The sequence below is a fragment of the Bos taurus genome, chromosome 7 (genome assembly GCF_002263795.3).
Source record: "Bos taurus isolate L1 Dominette 01449 registration number 42190680 breed Hereford chromosome 7, ARS-UCD2.0, whole genome shotgun sequence".
Classification (NCBI taxonomy): domain Eukaryota; kingdom Metazoa; phylum Chordata; class Mammalia; order Artiodactyla; family Bovidae; genus Bos; species Bos taurus.
Window position 1 is genome coordinate 9,296,742 of NC_037334.1, and position 21,536 is coordinate 9,318,277.

Below are 21,536 nucleotides of genomic sequence, written 5' to 3' on the forward strand. Positions count from 1 at the left end.
CTTAGAGGAAAACATAGGCAGAACAGTCTCTGACATAAATCACAGCAAGATCCTCTAAGACCCACCTCCCAGAGTAATGGAAATAAAAGCAGAAATAAACAAATGGCACCTAATTAAACTTAAAAGCTTGTGCCCTATGAAGGAAGGTATAAGCAAGTGAAAAGACAGGTTTCAGAATGGGAGGAAATAAAACAACTGACAAAGAATTAATGTGCCACATGTATAAGCAGTTCATGCAGCTCAGTCAGTACCAGAAAAATGAATAACTCAATCTAAAAGTAGGCCAAAGAACTAAACATACATTTCTCCATAGAAGACATACAGATGGCTAACAAACACATGAAAAGATGCACAACATCACTCATTATTAGAGAAATGCAAATCAAACCACAATGAGATATCATTTCACCCTGGTCAGAATGGCCATTATCAAACTCTACAAACAAAAAATGCTGGAGAGTGTGTAGAGAAAAGCGAACACTTTTATACTGTTGGTGGGAATGCAAACTGATACAACCATTATGGAGAACAGTGTGGAGATTCCTTTAAAAATGGGTCATAGACCTGTCATATGACCCAGCAATCCCACTGGTGGGTATACTTCCCAAGGAAACCAGAAAGAGACTCATATACACCAATGTTCACTGCAGCATTATTTACAATTACTAGGACATGGAAGCAACCTATATGTCCACCAGCAGATGAATAGATAAGGAAGATGTGGTACTTATACAGAGTGGAATATCACTCAGCTGTAAAAAGAAACTCATTTGATTCAATTTAGTGAGATGGATGAAACTGGAGCCTATTATATAGAGTGAAGTAAATCAGAAAGAGAAAGACAATATGAAATTTAGAAAGATGGTAACGAAGATCCTATAAGCGGGGCAGCAAAAGAGGCACAGATGTAAAGAATAGACTTTTTGGGAGGAGGAGCCAAGATGGCGGAGGAGTAGGACTGGGAGAACACTTTCTCCCCCACAAATTCATCAAAAGAGCATTTAAACGTCGAGTAAATTCCACAGAACAACTTCTGAATGCCGGCAGAGGACATCAGGCACCCAGAAAAGCAATCCAACTCTTCGAAAGGAGGTAGGAAAAAATATAAAAGACAAAAAAGAGACAAAAGAGAGAGGGACGGAGTTCCGTCCTGGGAAGGGAGTCTTAAAAAGAGAGAAGTTTCCAAACACCAGGAAACCTTCTCACTGCCGAATCTGTGCCAAGCTTTGGAAGCACAGAGGGCAACATAACGGGGAGAAAAAATAAATAAACAATTAAAACTCGAAGATTGTGAGTCCTACAGTAACTCCCCCAGCGGAGAAGCAGCACAGACGCCTGCATCCGCCATTAGCAAGCGGGGGCTGGGCAGGGAGGCACAGCGCGGGCTGCATTGCTTAGAGTAAGAATCTGGCCTGCATACCCTGAGCACTATCTGAGCGAAATAATTTGGGCTAGCAAACCAGACTGTGGGATATCTACCACTCGAAAAGCCAGCCCCAACCTAAGACACTGCCAGGCCCGCGCACAGAACATAGAACTGAACAGAGATAGCTGGCTGCAGACCTTCCCCCTCCGGTGACAGGCAGCCAGAGCCGGAAGGGGGCAATCGCAGCCCCAGAGAGACAATATCTATAAAACTGTAAGCAGGCTTCTTTGCTAACTAAAACTTCTTCGGGGTCTGGACGGTTAACATCTGCCTGAGAAGGTGCGCCAGTTTTACACCCAGATAACTGAGTGGCGGGGAGGCGATAAGTCGCAGCATTGGCGCTCACCAAACACCTCATCACTTGAGCTGCTCGGACCTGGGAATAGCACAAAACTCAGGCCCAACTGAGTCTGCGCCTCTGAGGACTGCCCGAGTGCCTGAACCTGAGCGGCTTGGACCTGTGAGGTACATGCAGCCCAGGGCCAGCCTCAGATTGTTCCCGGCGGAACAACCTACCGAGCAGTGTGGGCAGGGAGGCTACACGCGCCGTGAGCGGGGGCAGACCCAGTGTGGCTGAGGCACTGCGAGCGCATGCCAGTGTTATTTGTTTGTAGCATCCCTCCCTCCCTCCCCACAGCACGACTGAACAAAGAGAAGAAATGCAGCTCCACCCATCAAAACACCGACACAAGCTTCCCTAACCAGGAAACCTTGACAAGCCACCTGTACAAACCCACACACAGCGAGGAAAAGCCACAATAAAGAGAACTCCACAAACTGCCAGAATACAGAAAGGACACCCCAAACTCAGCAATTTAAACAAGATGAAGAGACAGAGGAATACTCAGCAGATAAAGGAACAGGATAAATGCCCACCAAACCAAACAAAAGAGGAAGAGATAGGGAATCTACCTGATAAAGAATTCCAAATAATGATAGTGAAATTGATCCAAAATCTTGAAATTAAAATGGAATCACAGATAAATAGCGTGGAGACAAGGATTGAGAAGATGCAAGAAAGGTTCAACAAGGACCTAGAAGAAATAAAAGAGAGTCAATATATAATGAATAATGCAATAAATGAAATTAAAAACACTCTGGAGGCAACAAATAGTAGAATAACAAAGGCAGAAGATAGGATTAGTGAATTAGAAGATAGAATGGTAGAAATAAATGAATCAGAGAGAATAAAAGAAAAACGAATTAAAAGAAATGAGGACAATCTCAGAGACCTCCAGGACAATATTAAATGCTGCAACATTCGAATCATAGGGGTTCCAGAAGAAGAAGACAAAAAGAAAGACCATGAGAAAATACTTGAGGAGATAATAGTTGAAAACTTCCCTAAACTGGGAAAGGAAATAATCACCCAAGTCCAAGAAACCCAGAGAGTCCCAAACAGGATGAACCCAAGGCGAAACACCCCAAGACACATATTAATCAAATTAACAAAGATCAAACACAAAGAACAAATATTAAAAGCAGCAAGGGAAAAACAACAAATAACACACAAGGGAATTCCCATAAGGATAACAGCTGATCTTTCAATAGAAACTCTTCAAGCCAGGAGGACATGGCAAGACATACTTAAAATGATGAAAGAAAATAACCTACAGCCCAGATTATTGTACCCAGCAAGGATTTCATTCAAGTATGAAGGAGAAATCAAAAGCTTCTCAGACAAGCAAAAGCTGAGAGAATTCTGCACCACCAAACCAGCTCTCCAACAAATACTAAAGGATATTCTCTAGACAGGAAACACAAAAATGGTGTATAAATTCGAACCCAAAACAATAAAGTAAATGGCAACGGGATCATACTTATCAGTAATTACCGTAAACGTAAATGGGTTGAATGCCCCAACCAAAAGACAAAGACTGGCTGAATGGATACAAAAACAAGACCCCTACATATGTTGTCTACAGGAGACCCACCTCAAAACAGGGGACACATGCAGACTGAAAGTGAAGGGCTGGAAAAAGATTTTCCATGCAAATAGGGACCAAAAGAAAGCAGGAGTAGCAATACTCATATCAGATAAAATAGACTTTAAAACAAAGGTTGTGAAAAGAGACAAAGAAAGTCACTACATAATGATCAAAGGATCAATCCAAGAAGAAGATATAACAATTATAAATATATATGCACCCAACACAGGAGCACCGCAGTATGTAAGACAAATGCTAACAAGTATGAAAGGAGAAATTAACAATAACACAATAATAGTCAGAGACTTTAATACCCCACTTACACCTATGGATAGATCAACTAAACAGAAAATTAACAAGGAAACACAAACTTTAAACGATACAATAGACCAGTTAGACCTAATTGATATCTATAGGACATTTCATCCCAAAAAAATGAATTTCATCTTTTTCTCAAGCGCACATGGAACCTTCTCCAGGATAGATCACATCCTGGGCCATAAAGCTAGCCTTGGTAAATTCAAAAACATAGAAATCATTCCAAGCATCTTTTCTGACCATAATGCAGTAAGATTAGATCTCAATTACAGGAGAAAAACTATTAAAAATTCCAACATATGGAGGCTGAACAACACCCTGCTGAATAACCAACAAATCACAGAAGAAATCAAAAAAGAAATCAAAATATGCATAGAAATGAATGAAAATGAAAACACAACAACCCAAAACCTGTGGGACACAGTAAAAGCAGTCCTAAGGGGAAAGTTCATAGCAATACAGGCACACCTCAAGAAACAAGAAAAAAGTCAAATAAATAACCTAACTCTACACCTAAAGCAACTAGAAAAGGAAGAAATGAAGAACCCCAGGGTTAGTAGAAGGAAAGAAATCTTAAAAATTAGAGCAGAAATAAATGCAAAAGAAACAAAAGAGACCATAGCGAAAATCAACAAAGCCCAAAGCTGGTTCTTTGAAAGGATAAATAAAATGGACAAACCATTAGCCAGACTCATTAAGAAACAAAGGGAGAAAAATCAAATCAATAAAATTAGAAACGAAAATGGAGAGATCACAACAGACAACACAGAAATACAAAGGATCATAAGAGACTATTATCAACAATTATATGCCAATAAAATGGACAACGAGGAAGAAATGGACAAATTCTTAGAAAAGTACAACTTTCCAAAACTCGACCAGGAAGAAATAGAAAACCTTAACAGACCCATCACAAGCACGGAAATTGAAACTGTAATCAAAAATCTTCCAGCAAACAAAAGCCCAGGTCCAGACGGCTTCACAGCTGAATTCTACCAAAAATTTAGAGAAGAGCTAACACCTATCCTGCTCAAACTCTTCCAGAAAATTGCAGAGGAAGGTAAACTTCCAAAGTCATTCTATGATGCCACCATCACCCTAATACCAAAACCTGACAAAGATCCCACAAAAAAAGAAAACTACAGGCCAATATCACTGATGAACATAGATGCAAAAATCCTAAACAAAATTCTAGCAATCAGAATCCAACAACACATTAAAAAGATCATACACCATGACCAAGTGGGCTTTATCCCAGGGATGCAAGGATTCTTCAATATCCACAAATCAATCAACGTAATACACCACATTAACAAATTGAAAAATAAAAACCATATGATTATCTCAATAGATGCAGAGAAAGCTTTTGACAAAATTCAACACCCATTTATGATAAAAACTCTCCAGAAAGCAGGAATAGAAGGAACATACCTCAACATAATAAAAGCTATATATGACAAACCCACAGCGAACATTATCCTCAATGGTGAAAAATTGAAAGCATTTCCTCTAAAGTCAGGAACAAGACAAGGGTGCCCACTTTCACCATTACTATTCAACATAGTTTTGGAAGTTTTGGCCACAGCAATCAGAGCAGAAAAAGAAATAAAAGGAATCCAAATTGGAAAAGAAGAAGTAAAACTCTCACTATTTGCAGATGACATGATCCTCTACATAGAAAACCCTAAAGACTCCACCAGAAAATTACTAGAACTAATCAATGATTATAGTAAAGTTTCAGGATATAAAATCAACACACAGAAATCCCTTGCATTCCTATACACTAATAATGAGAAAACAGAAAGAGAAATTAAGGAAACAATTCCATTCACCATTGCAACGAAAAGAATAAAATACTTAGGAATATATCTACCTAAAGAAACTAAAGACCTATATATAGAAAACTATAAAACACTGGTGAAAGAAATCAAAGAGGACACTAATAGATGGAGAAATATACCATGTTCATGGATTGGAAGAATCAATATAGTGAAAATGAGTATATTACCCAAAGCAATTTATAGATTCAATGCAATCCATATCAAGCTACCAACAGTATTCTTCACAGAGCTAGAACAAATAATTTCACAATTTGTATGGAAATACAAAAAACCTCGAATAGCCAAAGCGATCTTCAGAAAGAAAAATGGAACTGGAGGAATCAACCTACCTGACTTCAGGCTCTACTACAAAGTCACAGTTATCAAGACAGTATGGTACTGGCACAAAGACAGAAATATAGATCAATGGAACAAAATAGAAATCCCAGAGATAAATCCACGAACATATGGACACCTTATCTTTGACAAAGGAGGCAAGAATATACAATGGATTAAAGACAATCTCTTTAACAAGTGGTGCTGGGAAATCTGGTCAACCACTTGTAAAAGAATGAAACTAGAACACTTTCTAACACCATATACAAAAATAAACTCAAAATGGATTAAAGATCTCAACGTAAGACCAGAAACTATAAAACTCCTAGAGGAGAACATAGGCAAAACACTCTCTGACATACATCACAGCAGGATCCTCTTTGACCCACCTCCCAGAATATTGGAAATAAAAGCAAAAATAAACAAATGGGACCTAATTAAACTTAAAAGCTTCTGCACATCAAAGGAAACTATTAGCAAGGTGAAAAGACAGCCTTCAGAATGGGAGAAAATAATAGCAAATGAAGCAACTGACAAACAACTAATCTCAAAAATATACAAGCAACTCCTACAGCTCAACTCCAGAAAAATAAAGGACCCAATCAAAAAATGGGCCAAAGATCTAAATAGACATTTCTCCAAAGAAGACATACAGATGGCTAACAAACACATGAAAAGATGCTCAACATCACTCATTATCAGAGAAATGCAAATCAAAACCACTATGAGGTACCATTTCACACCAGTCAGAATGGCTGCGATCCCAAAGTCTACAAATAATAAATGCTGGAGAGGGTGTGGAGAAAAGGGAACCCTCTTACACTGTTGGTGGGAATGCAAACTAGTACAGCCACTATGGAGAACAGTGTGGAGATTCCTTAAAAAACTGGAAATAGAACTGCCTTATGATCCAGCAATCCCACTGCTGGGCACACACACTGAGGAAACCAGAAGGGAAAGAGACACGTGTACCCCAATGTTCATCGCAGCACTGTTTATAATAGCCAGGACATGGAAGCAACCTAGATGTCCATCAGCAGATGAATGGATAAGAAAGCAGTGGTACATATACACAATGGAGTATTACTCAGCCATTAAAAAGAATACATTTGAATCAGTTCTAATGAGGTGGATGAAACTGGAGCCTATTATACAGAGTGAAGTAAGCCAGAAGGAAAAACACCAATACAGTATACTAACGCATATATATGGAATTTAGAAAGATGGTAACGATAACCCTGTATACGAGACAGCAAAAGAGACACTGACGTATAGAACAGTCTTATGGACTTTGTGGGAGAGGGAGAGGGTGGGAAGATTTGGGAGAATGGCATTGAAACATGTGAAATATCATGTATGAAACGACATGCCAGTCCAGGTTCAATGCACAATACTGGATGCTTGGGGCTAGTGCACTGGGACGACCCAGAGGGATGGTATGGGGAGGGAGGAGGGAGGAGGGTTCAGGATGGGTAACACATGTATACCTGTGGTGGATTCATTTTGATATTTGACAAAACTAATACAATTATGTAAAGTTTAAAAATAAAATAAAATTAATTTAAAAAAAAAAGAATAGACTTTTTCGACTCTGTGGGAGAAGGGGACAGTGGGATGACTTGAAAGAATAGCACTTAAACATGTATATTACTACGTGTAAAACATATGACCAGTGCAAGTTCAATGCAAGCAGCAAGGCACACAAAGCGGGTGCTCTTGTAGAACCCAATGGGATAGGGTGGGGAAGGATGAAGCAGGGGGGTTAAGGATGGGGGGACACATGTACACCTGTGGCTGATTCATGTTGATGTATGGCAAAGCCACCACAATATCATAAAGTAATTGTCCTTAAATTAAAATGAATAAATTAAGAAAGATAAAATCAAAGTGCTATGTTGGTTCTATAATGGCCATAGTCATGCATGAGAAGTTAGGATGGCGGGAATTTGGTTTTACCGTTTGGGTGTTCCATAAAGATGAGGCCTGGATGCAGAAGAAATGGCCACAATCACCGCCGGGACTCCGTAGCCCACTGGGAACGTGAGCTTCTTCATGAATCTGTTGACACTGGAGTAGTTGACCACCGTCAGGTTGCGTGCAGTGAGGAAGAGCTGCAGACCCTCCAGCAGCATCCAGGTGAAGGAGGCCAGGTAGAGATAGTGTAAGGCACCTGCAATGATGGCACACAGCACCTGGGAGAGGAGGAAGGTGTCACCTGGATGGTTTGTCAGGATGGATCATGGCCCCAGGACTTCTTCTATGACTTGCCACTGGGGATAACTCTGATGTAAATGAATGAATTATCAATTGAGTGTTTGCTTTCTAGTTCTGTCAGTCCATGTGAATTGGCTACTTATCCATCTAACATTACCTGGGATCCCACTATATTAAGGAGTCCAGTGCAGTATGGCCCCATGAACTCAGCATCCCTGGGGCAGGTATATTCTGGGACAGTATACGTACCTTGCTCTCAGTTCTGTCGATGGCTGTCAGGAAGAGCAGGTGGGCCAGGAAGAGGCAGAGCGAGAGCTGCAGATGGAGCGAGGTGCTGATGCTCTGGATGGCTTTGCACAGCAGGAAGGTGAGGGCCGCCAGGAAGAGACACAGCAGAGAGAGGCTCAGTCCCATGTAGGTGATCACAGTCAGTGCGAGATCCTCCTCCTGGGACCCAGCAGAGAGATCAGTCATGCTTTCCTGCTGTAGGGTAATGACCCTTCCACCATTTTTATTTGTAGACATAGAAAAATCAGGAATGGAGGTGCTGAGTAGATGATGTTATGGATATGTTTACGGATATGTTATGTTTATGGATAACTTTCCCCCAGTTCCAAAATATAGAAATTTATGGGATCTGAATGATAAAATCTGTGCCAGGAAGGATCGAGGGATAAGAGAGTCCTAATGAAGACCAAGACCTGGATCTCACAAGGGTTTATTTCCCTCTAGACTTTTGAGCATGACTAAGCTTCTCAGTTACCTCAATAGGTTCACAGAGGCAAGAAGCTACATTTTGAGCACAATCCTCCATCCCCGTAATGTAATGATCTATGACAAAGTCTCTACCTGTTGTCATGATGTCCAGGTATCAATTCCCAACTCTTAATTCAGCACAGTTTATCCCTGTAATATTTCTTCATGTTTGGCCACTAATCCTTACAGATTTAGAGATAACTCTTGGGTAAAAGAGAAAAACTACTATGCTTGGATGTTGGCTGTAGCTTAAAATTGATAATGTCTGCCTCTTTTTGGTGTGCATGTGTTCTCAGTCACTCAGGCGTGTCTGACTTTTTGTGACCTCAAGGACTGTAGCCCCTCAAGCTCCTCTGTCCATGGAATTTTCCAGGCAAAAATATAGGACTGGGTTGCCATTTCCTCCTCCAGGGGATCTTCCCAATCCAGGCATTGAACCTGAGTCTTCTGCATCTTCTGAGTTGGCAAGTAGATTCTTTACTACTGAGCCACCTGGGAAGCTTGCTTCTTTTTGGAAATCATCCTAAATACCTGAGCACAAGGAAAAAATATCTCCCAACTTCCTTTTAGTATAAGTCTGGGTGAAGAGAGAGAGGGAGAAAGACAGAGGGAGGTGCAAAAAGGATGAAGAAAATGAATGTTAAAACCTGCAAATTAAGTGCTTCTGGATAAAAAGCAATTGAGTATGGTAGCACCAAATTTATTTTTGCAGCATGTCTCTATGTTCAATTTTGTTTAAGAATGAAATGTTTAGAAATAAATAACTGGCCCTCCAGATGATTCTGATGCACTTTAACTTTTGAGAATGTTTGGCTTATTGCATAAAACTAATTTTTGTACTGTATTAAAGTTCCCAAGAGAGGTCCACATGGGAGGAAATGCAGGTAGCCCCTGTTGGGAAGTGCAGTGCAAAATAGCCTTGAAGGAGAAGGTCCTTGGGAAAATGGCAGAGGGCCAGAAGTACTCAGGCTTTGCGATAGCTGAAAAACATCTCCTGCTTTTAGCTATGCTCAGTGCCAAGATTTAATAATATTAAAGATGTTGCTTGAGAAAATGGATCATGGGATAAACACCTGGGTCATTTAGAATGTGCTGTCCTTGAAATATCTTTTACTGATTATGTCTTAACCCCATATGCACTCTGCTGGTCATATACTCTAAGGTCTTTGTTCCTGCTTCTATAAAAAGGCTCGACTGCAGAAATAAATTTGTCAGTCCTTGCAAGAGACTGTCCGAGTGTTGTTCTTTCAGGTTCGTCGTTTCCAAGTTCAGGGGAGAAAATCCCCACAAGTGGCGCCTGAACAGGGACTTGAAAGGAAGGCTAAACAAAGCAACGAGCCCTGCAGAAAGAGGTAAGCAAGATGGGACAACATAGCAATAAGATCCTTTCATTTCTATAATGCATCATTTTCTGATACAAAATGGTATTAATATTTCAAGGGATCAATTGAACGACTGCTATCATATTTTACTGGAACAATTCATGGTTCCCAGAAGAGGGGACACTCAATCTAGACATAGAAAAGGGTTAAAAGTAATGTTTTGCGAGCATATCGGCAAGGGTTACATGGTCACTCATACAGGCTATCATAGAACAAATTGAAGGGCATAACATTGATTTGGAAGTAAAGACTATTCAGTCTTTACAAGAATGTTATGCTCAAGCAGACGCAATCCTTAGAAAAACAACTTAGAGACATATATATACAGGATGTGTCAAAACTGAAGCCACTTAGAACAGAGGTCATTTCATTCAACGGACAGCCCAAATCTGAGGTTTTCCTTCTGCTCCGCCTGTAACAGCAGTTGCTAACTTTGCTCATACTAATCATTTCACTCCTCCTTGGGAGATGCCTGCTTGCACTTTTGCTTTCCCAATACAGTTTAATCAACCTGCCTAAGGCCAAAATACTTGGGCTAATCTAGATTTTGACGTGTTGTCTAGCCTTGAGAAAGCATGCACTCTGCATGGACCTACTTCTCCTTACTGTGTAGAATTCCTCAGAGGATGGGCTGATCATTGGATGCCATATGATTTTTTTCAAATAGCAAAGATGGTTCAAAATCCTTAACAATTACTTCAATGGCAAATATGGGTTAATGATGAGGCCCAACAAATAATGATTGACCAGCCATCTCATGGTAACCCTGCCAATTTAACCTATGATATACTCACTGGAACAGGATCCATGGCCGATATGATTGCACAATTAGCTAATATTACCCCTCAGATGTTACATTTCATTAAAGAAACTGCCTACAGGACGTGGGCAAAGGTTGATAGCGCAAACTCTGATGGTTCATTTGTTAAGTTTATTCAAGGACATGAGGAGGAATATTCTCAATTTATAGGGAAATTACAGGATGCAATCAAAAAATCTATTAAGGATTTGATTTTACAAAATATTATTTTAAAACAACTTGCTTTTGAAAATGCTAATGAGAAATGTCAATCCGTGCTTAGACCAATTCGAGAGACTGGCTCTCTTATGGAATATTTGAAAGCTTGGAAGGATATTGGATCTATGTCCCATAGAGCAAAATTGGTGACATTAGAAACTTTTAATGTACAGAAAGCTACTAATGCCAAATGTTTTAACTGCAGGAAGGCCAACCATATGAAAAAAACAATGCTGCCTGCCAACACAGACCAGAAAAAATAATACTACTTCTAATAAGAAGAGACCCCCAGCAGTATGTCCAAGATATAAAAAGGGGTTCCATTGGCTGAATGAATGTCATTCTAAATTTGATAAAGATGGAAACACATTGACCCCTGGTGCACAACAAAAACAACAGGGAAACTAATAAAGGGGCCATCCTCTAGCCCCATTACAAAAGGAGGACCCAACGTTATGATGCTACAAGTAGCTACATCTAAGAGTGCTTGCATTGATATACCTAGTCCTTATGACATATAATTAATGGAATTATATAACCTCCACAAAATTCCCACTGGATATTATGGCCTTATTCCATCCGGGATGATGGGACTAATTTTGGGACATAATAGCTGCACAATGAAAGGTTTAATGGTATTGACCGATGTTATGGATGAAGATTATAAAGGGGAAATACATGTTATGGTAAATGTTGTGAAAATGGGGAATGTATATTTACATAAAGGGGAACATTTTGCACAATTATTACTTTTACCATATGTCAAACCAATGAAAGCATCTGATAAAATTTTGCAGGGAAGCTTTGGTAGTACCAACCTTACTGCTGCACTATCCACCTTGTTAAAGGAACATCAGAAACCCATGCTCACTTTACACATACAGGAAAAAAAATTTCACAGGCATGCTAGATACCGGAGCTAACATTTCAATCATTAGAGCGGAAGAATGGCCCCTTGATTGGGGTAAAATTGTGGCTCTTCAAGACTATTAGGAGTGGATGAAACTGATGTAATAAAAAAGAAATCAAGAAAATGGAAAATGTTGATAGATCTAAGAAATGTTAATAATACTATAATTCCTATGGGGCCATTACAACCTGGATTACCCTCCCCTTCCATGGTACCAAAAGGCTAATCTATAATTATTATTTTATAAGATTGCTTTTTTACTATACTTTTGCATCCTAAAGATAGAAAACACTTTGCTTTTTCAGTTCCTTCTATAAATCACACGGCTCCTGTTAAAAGATTTCAACGGAAGGTTCTACCTCAGGGAATGATGAACTCTCCTACCATTTGCCAATATCTCATATCCGTTTTATTACAACCCATTAGAGATAAATATCCTACTGCTTTCATAATTCATTATGTGGATAATATACTCCTCTTCATGGAATCTGAACTCTGTTTACAACAGTTATATAATGAAGTTACTACTACTCTTCAAAATCATGGCCTGCTTGTTGCACCAGATAAAATTCAATTGAAAGCACCCTTTAATTATTTAGGACATGTTATGGAAGAATCTAAAATCAAACCTCAAAAAAACTAAAATTTCTGTACAGTCTTTACACACACTGAATGATTTTCAAAAGTTGCTAGGAGATATTAATTGGCTACAGCCATTTGTTGGCATCCTCACCTATGCCTTACAAAATCTATTTAAAATTTTAGAGGGATCCCTTAGCCCTAATAGCCCTAGGCAGCTAACAAAAGAGGCCAGAAAAGAGCTAGCCTTAATGGAAGAACACATTCAACAATCTTTCTCAACTCGGCTAGATCATGATCAACCGGTTTCTTTATATATATTCCCCACTGAACATTTGCCCACTGCAATTATAGCTCAACACAGCCCAATAGAATGGGTATATTTACACACTAAACAGTCTAAAAAAATCGTATCATATATTGAGAAAATAGGGCAATTTCTCATGTCAGGGAGAAGCCATGTACAAACTTTGACTGGATTTGATCCATATACAATACACATCCCCTTGACAAAAAAGAATTGCAAATTGCCTTACAGTATAACCTGACCATGAAAATAGCATTAAATGATTTTCAAAATGTTATCTCATCTCATTTGCCAAAAAGAAAATTATGGGACTTTCTACAATGTACTAAATTCATTATAACTAATATCATTGCATCCTAGCCAATTTCCAATGCACCCACCTATTTCATTGATAGTAACAAGAAAGGCATAGCAGGGATTGTCGGCCCTAATATCAAAGAGAAATTACCCACTACCTATTCTTCAGTACAAAGAATTGAATTGTATGTTTTACATGTTCTTTTGTCTCTTCAACCATTATCCTTCAATGTATATACTGATTCCAAATACCTTGCTTCCCTTTTTCCCGACTTTGTTACCACCTTTTTATACAATCAAGATGAAGAATTGCATACTCTTTTCACAGACTCAAGCCTTAATTCGCTCACGTACAGAACCTTTCTTCATTGCACATATATATGCTCATTCAGGTTTACCTGGCCCTCTGGTTGCAAGAAATGATGCCATCGACAGGCTCATAGCTCCTGTCTTTACATCTGCCAGTGACGAACATGCTAATCTTCATACCAATGCTAACAGATTGCACTCTAAATATCATATTCCCCTCACTGAAGCAAGGCATATTATTAAAACCTATGACGTCTGTGCTCCTCTGCACTTACGAACTATGATTTCAAGAGTTAACTCCCAGGGGCAATAACCTAATTCCCTTTGGCGATCTGACTTCACTCACTGCTCCCTAAGAAAGTTTTCTTTGCTTTTTGTCTCAGTAGATACATTTTCCAGCTTTATCTGGGCAATACCTATCTCTTCAGAATCCAGCAAACACGCCATTTCCGCACTCTTACTCACCTTCCCAGTTATGGGGATTCCTTCAGTCCTGAAAACAGACAATGGACCTGCATTTATCTCACACTCATTTCATTCATTTTTATCGGAATGGAACACCACACACATTACAGGAATACTCTATAATCCCCAGAGTCAAGCCATTATTTAAAGAGCCCACCACACCCTAGAAACTCATTTATTAAAACAGAAAGGGGGAATTTGGAAGAGGAGATACACTTCTTATCCTATGAACCCTCAATTATTATTATCTTTAACTCTTTATTCCCTAAATTTTTTAAACTCAACAGAAAATGATTCTAACACTTGTGTAGATAGACATTTTGCAGAAGACAAAAACAACAAATTAGAAATCAATAAATACATCAATATGGTATAAGCAATTTAATCAATGGCTGCCAGGAATCTTACAACTCCTAGGCAAAGGTTATGGTCTTGTCATTGCAGATGGAGAGGAAATCTGGGTTCCCCTTCACCACGTCCATTACCGAGAAGGACCCCAAGACCGGACTCCCTTGGCAAATGACAAAGCTGAAGCGAAGGGTCTCATCAATGACCTTGGAAGAGCCAATGAGGAAACACCATCGTCTGAATCCTTACCCTACATGGGCTCAAATGAAAAACATGACTCATCAGGCTGAGCAAACACTGAAGAACACTAGAACTCCTATGACTCCAGAGAAGCTATTTCTGGTAATGTTAGCTGTTCTTTCCTGTTCCTCTAGGGTAAATGTGGAATATGTTTATTGGGCATATATACCTAATCCACCTTTGTTATCCATAATGGATTGGGTTGACAAGGCCCCTATGGTATTCACCAATGATAGTCTGCACTTCTCTGCCCCATGGTCAGCACAGAGGCCAATTCACAAAGAAGATGAAGGAAAAAAGATAAATGTTTCAATTGGATTCAAAACACTACCTATATGCTTCGGAGCTCATTTTTTGTGCGTGACTATATTCCCACAATGGTGTGCTTACTCTGTACACAATGTTTCCACCTATAGTATAGGAATGTTTGCAACTGCATCCTTCCTCTTAAATGGTTCTGAAAGACATTATCCTGGACAAATAGCTAACTATACTAACTCACTTTTCCAGCCTGCAGAACTAATATGTGATGCTGTATCTTGGAGAAAGAAATGATCAATTCAACCACTATATTGGTCTGACTGTTGAGGACAGTTCAGGAAGGTTTCTATCAAACAACAAAATCAATCCATATTCAAATTCGTGGACTGGGGGCCCCATGGATTATTTATGAATTGCTCTGAGGAGCAAGAAAAAAATCATAGCTGTTCCTGGTATCATAGAGTCAACACATGGGGATTCCATAAGACCAATATTGGCTTTTGGACTGATAAGGATGTATTGTTAAACTAGTATAATGGAGGGTTGTCTCCACCTCAGCCCAGAATTATAGTCCCTCTTATAGGACCTGAACAATGGCATATTTGGAAGATTCCTGCTGCACTGGAACACTTTGCCAATATACATGGGACTGTGAAGGCTTTAAAACCCCAAAACTATACCTTTATGTATAATAATACAGGTTGTATCCAATCCTATGTGCACCTCCCATACATGTTTATTGTAGGTAACTTTGATATAGATCTTTCTGCTAAAATTGTTAACTGTACAGCTTATGCTTTGTATACATGTTTAAACCATACTATTTCTTACCACAATGCCAATGTCACTTTGGTCAAGCAGAGGTTCAGACTATGGCTTCCTGTCAATTTAACAGAGCCATGGACTGACTCTATATTCCTTTCAGTTCTGCTCAGAAATGATCTGAAAAGGTCAAAGCGCATAATAGGGTGGATTATTGCTGGCATTCTTAGTCTAATATCCATTGTTACAGTAGGAACCCTGTCTGGTATGGCATTACACAATTCTATACAAAATCATGATTTTATCACTGCATGGCACAAAGACTCTCATGATCTTTGGACTCGACAAGCCCCAAATAGATCAGCAACTACAAACACGAATTAATGAGTTACAAACTATGATAATCCACTTAGGAGATCAAATGCAGCAACTGACTTTCCAAACACATATACGTTGTCACTAGAATTTTACGTCTTTTTGTCTGACTAACATGCCTTATAATAGCACTGAGTATCCTTGGGATAAAGTTAAAGCACATTTCCAGGATCTCACAGACAACTCAAGTTTAGACATCAATCTGTTGAAACAACAAATTGCTAATTTTCAAGTTGAGGTACCTAAGGAATTGTACAGCACTCAATTTTATGATACTTTAACTAAAACCCTGTCATCCCTAGACCCTAGAACTTGGTTTTCAGGAAGCAACATTTATATATATATATATATATATATTAATCACCTTACTTTTTCTGTCATTGATTATAGGATACAGATGTCTCTACTCAAGACTCCATGCCTCTCACAACGGAGTCCAACTAGCAGCTGCCATGCTTAAACTAAAAACAAAAGGAAAATATGTTGGGAAGTGAAGTGCTAAATAGCCTTGAAGGAGAAGGTCTTTGGGAAAATGGCAGAGGGCCAGAAGTACTCAGGCTTTGCGATAGCTGAAAAACATCTCCTGCTTTTAGCTATGCTCAGTGCCAAGATTTAATAATATTAAAGATGTTGCTTGAGAAAATGGATCATGGGATAAACACCTGGGTCATTTAGAATGTGCTGTCCTTGAAATATATTTTACTGATTATGTCTTAACCCCGTATGCGCTCTGCTGGCCATATACTCTAAGGTCTTTGTTCCTGCTTCTATAAAAAGGCTCGACTGCAGAAATAAATTTGTCAGTCCTTGCAAGAGACTTGTTATTCTTTCAGGTTCATCATTTCCAAGTCCCAGGGAGAAAATCCCCACAGCCCCTAAGAGCTAAACATGGACACCTGTTGTCAGATAGGAAGTCAAGGAGACCTCAGTCCTACCATCACAAGGAACTGAATTGTGCCCAAAATTAGAGGGCTAGAGGAGGACTGCAAACCTCAGATCAGAATGCAGTCCAGGCTGACAGAATGATTTCAGCCTTGGAAGAACTTGAGCAGACATCCCTGCTATACCGTGCCAGATTACTGATGTGCGATAACTGGGAGACGGTATTTTTTTCAGGTTTTACATGTGTTAGAATTTGTTCCACATCAAGATATTGAATGCAGCCCCTCTGAGGGGTGTCACCTGCACATCGTAGTAGGCCATGAGGACAGCAAAGCTGCTGAAGTGGGTGCACTGGCAGGTGGTGCTGTCGTCTCTGTTGTCCATTGTCCTGCAGCCTCTGGTTGCCCAATGACCACTTCTATTCTGGCCCTGCTCCCAGAAGACACAGTGCACCTTCCCCTTTGTTTCAGGGGTCCTTGACTGTAGAAACAGGAAGTAGGTTTGAGCTGGTGGTTCTATTGCTCAGAAATGCTGACCCAAATCTAGCTCATGATGGACTTTCCTTGGGATATGATGCACCCGTGATGGACATCCCTGAAGCACAAAGGCTGTGCCCAGGACTCAGGTCTCTCCCACACCCATAGCTTCATCCCCTCAGGACTCACATGTTTGAAGACAAATTTGACTGGAGAACTGAGGTTCTGTGTGTTACTGTTGCTGATAAAAACAGATATGACATCTGACAGCAGGATAGGGGGAATTTCCTGCAGCAATTCCCCACGTGTCTCATGTGGAACTGCCTTTTCCTCAGCGTCCACAATCAGGGGGACTTTATTCAGCAACTTTTCAATCCCAGGTATGGAGACAAGGCCCACCACAATGGGACCTGCAGGACAAAGGCAAGGTTGATATCTTGGGGTATCCATGACTCCTCCTTTAATTAACTATTTCCCTGTGGCCCCACCATTACCTATAGTTTCCTTTAAAGTATACATTTCTGTTTATTGCTTCTTTGAGTATCATGTTCCATTTTGAATTCCTAGGGATCTGTACCCTGCCACAACCATTACCTGAGTCATTAGATTCATGCATTGCATCCCAGATCAGTATCATCTTTATGTTATTCTGAATCAAGGTGACATTCTTATCTTCTTTATCCAGTGCCTTCAGTGACATTTCTGAGTTGTGAGGGTTATAGAAGGGAGTTAGATTAGTAATTGTGGCTATGATGGTACACATACTACCATTATTTGCATACATAAAAATAAGTATTTTAATATATTATGTGCTGTGTGCTGCCCTTATTTGGTCAATCGTGTCCAAAACTTTGCAACCCCATGGGTGGTAGCCTGCCAAGCTCCTCTGTCCATGGGGATTCTCCAGGCAGAATACTGGAGTGGGATATCATGCCCTCCTCTAGGAGACCTTCCTAACCCAGGGATCAAGCCCAGGTATCCTGCATTGTAAACTTTGGATTAATATTGGAACCTTTACTGTTGATCCACTAGGGAAGCTCAATAATATTAGTCTTGGTAGCCTATCCCTTCTCCAAGGGATCTTCCTGATGCAGGAATCAAATCAGGGTCTCCTGTATTGCAGGAAGATTCTTTACCAGCTGAGCTACCAGGGAAGCCCCTTAATATATTATATAAATATGTAGACAGTTTATATATTACATAATATATATTATATGGGCTTCTGTGGTAGCTCAGGAAATGATATATTTTTATCATTGATTTACATGATATCTAAATATGATGTCAAAATATCTAAATCATATGACATATATAAATGATTATGTATCATTTTATCAATAATATATAAATAATATTTATAATAATGTATATTATAAATAATGATATTATTGTTTTAAGCAATATCATTTGGTACAATAATAGTGGTATATACATATATCATTTAAATTTACAAAGGATTGTAAGAGAACATATGAGCAATTATTCAACAACATGAAATGCAACCTAAATAAAATGGAGAAATTCCTATAGACACAAAATACAAAAAGTTGATTTAAGAAAATGGAAAATCAGAGCAATCCAGTAACAGATAAGTAGATTGAATCAGTATCCAAAACTTTACAAAATGAAAAGACCAGAACAGATGGCTTCTATAGTGAATGCTCTCAGGCATTCTGGAAAAAGTTAATACTAATCCTTTGTAAACTTTTCTATAGAATAGAAGAGAAATAACTCTACCTAAATAGTTCTATGAGACCATCATTATCCCAAGAACAAAACAAGATAATGCATTACAGCAATCCCAATAAACCAATGTCAATTTGAACATAGATACACAAATAGTCAACAAAATATAAGGAAAAATTTTATCCAAGGAAACTCAAGACTTGTATATTGAACACTACAAAGGACTGTTGAAAGTAATTAGAAACTCTAAATAAATCATAAGACATCCTGTGATCATGGATCAGAACCATCATATTAAGATCTCAACAGTCCCCAAAATGATTTATCGACTCAATGCAATCTGTATCAAAATTCTGACATCATTAAATTAATTTTCAGCAGAAATGGAAAGTTCATCCTAAAATCCATAATGGACTGCAAGTGACCTGGATAAACAAAGCAATCTTAAAGGTGAAAAACAAATTTGGAGGCATTACAATTTCTGATTTCAAAACTTACTGCCAACCTACAGTATTCAAAATGGTGGGAAATTGCTATATGAATACAGAGCAGTAAAACAGAACTGAGGATCCAGGAATAAATCCATGCATCTATGGTCAGTTGATTTTCACAAAGGGGTGTCAAGACCATCAATGGGCAAAGGAGAGGGTGGGAAGATTTGGGAGAATGGCATTGAAACATGTAAAATATCATGTAAGAAACGAGTTGCCAGTCCAGGTTCGATGCAGGATACTGGATGCTTGGGGCTAGTGCACTGGGACGACCCAGAGGGATGGTATGGGGAGGGAGGAGGGAGGAGGGTTCAGGATGGGTAACACATGTATACCTGTGGCGGATTCATTTTGATATTTGGCAAAACTAATACAATTATGTAAAGTTTAAAAATAAAATAAAATCTAATTTTATCATTTATTATTTGCCAAATATCAAAATGAATCTGCCACAGGTATACATGTGTTACCCATCCTGAACCCTCCTCCCTCCTCCCTCCCCATACCATCCCTCTGGGTCGTCCCAGTGCACTAGCCCCAAGCATCCAGTATCCTGCATCGAACCTGGACTGGCAACTCGTTTCTTACATGATATTTTACATGTTTCAATGCCATTCTCCCAAATCTTCCCACCCTCTCCTTTGCCCATTGATGGTCTTGACACCCCTTTGTGAAAATCAACTGACCATAGATGCATGGATTTATTCCTGGATCCTCAGTTCTGTTTTACTGCTCTGTACCTGTGGTGGATTCATTTTGATATTTGTCAAAACTAATACAATTATGTAAAGTTTAAAAATAAAATAAAATTTAAAAAATTAAAAAAAAAAAATAAAATAAAATTAGAAAAAAAATAAGACAAAAAAATAAAATAAATAATACTAAAAAAAAAAAACAACACAATGAGACATCCAGCTTTCCACAAGCAATGAAGGAATTCAGTGACCTACTTCATATAATAAATTTTAATAAAGAAATGGGTCAAAGACCCCTTGGGGTCAAAATGGCTCAAAGATCTACATTTAAAAGTTAAAACTAAAACAAGTAGGACAAAAACACATGAGTAACTCTTCCTGACCTTGGATTTGGAAATGGACTATTAGATATGGAGTAATTATGCAGGAGCAACAAAAGTGCCAATAGATTATATGGACTTCATCAAAATGGAAATATCTATTCATTAAAGTGAAAAGACCACAAAAAAGTGAAAAGGTAATCTACAGAATGGGAGAATATATTTGCAAAGACATATCTGATAGGATCTAAATTAAGATCTATGAAGATCTCTTATAGCTTAACAACCAAATGTAAAAAATTGAAATTGAAAAGAAAGAAAAATACCCGAGTAGGTGTTTCTCCAATAAAATATAGACAAATTCAACAATGACATGAAAAGAGGTTCAACATCTTAGTCACTAGGGAAATGCAGATAGAACCATGATGAGATATCACCTGACACACACTAGAATGGCTACAAGAAAAAGAAAGCAAAATGGAAGTAACGTGTTGCTGAGGATGAGGAAATTGGAACCCTCATACATTGCTGTTGATAATGTAAAATGAAGAAAAAGCCACTGTGGAAAACTCGTTTGGTGGTTCCTCAAAAAGCTGAAAATAGAACTACCACATCACCAAACAGTTTTACACCCTATTATGTGCCCCAAAGAACTTTGTTCAACAGTTATTCAAATCAAAACTTATGCTACAGGGACTTCCCTGGTGGTACAGTGCTTCCAGGACTCCATGCTTACAATGCAAGAGACACAGTTTTGGTCTCTGGTCAGGGAATTAAGATCCTACTTCCCATATGCTGTGAGGTGCACAGAAAAGAAACACCACATTCATAGTAGCTTTGGTCACAACAGTCAAAAGGTGGCAGTCAGCCAAAGTCCATCAATGGATGAATGGATAAACAAAAGGAGGTACATCCATGTACAATACATTATTATT

At 38.9% G+C, this 21,536-nt stretch overlaps 1 protein-coding gene across 1 annotated transcript in view; it reads right to left on the reverse strand.

Annotated features, from left to right (window-relative positions):
- The window catches only part of LOC107131239 (adhesion G protein-coupled receptor E2-like), a 66,021-nt gene that overhangs the window by 30,179 nt on the left and 14,306 nt on the right, over positions 1-21,536 (reverse strand). The window contains exons 10-14 of the mRNA XM_015471937.3: positions 18,004-18,111; positions 17,599-17,819; positions 17,234-17,413; positions 8,292-8,489; positions 7,785-8,020 (exon numbers count right to left, since the gene is read on the reverse strand). Of these exons, the coding sequence (XP_015327423.3) occupies positions 7,785-8,020; positions 8,292-8,489; positions 17,234-17,413; positions 17,599-17,819; positions 18,004-18,111 (943 nt within the window). The remainder of the gene's footprint in view (positions 1-7,784; positions 8,021-8,291; positions 8,490-17,233; positions 17,414-17,598; positions 17,820-18,003; positions 18,112-21,536) is intronic.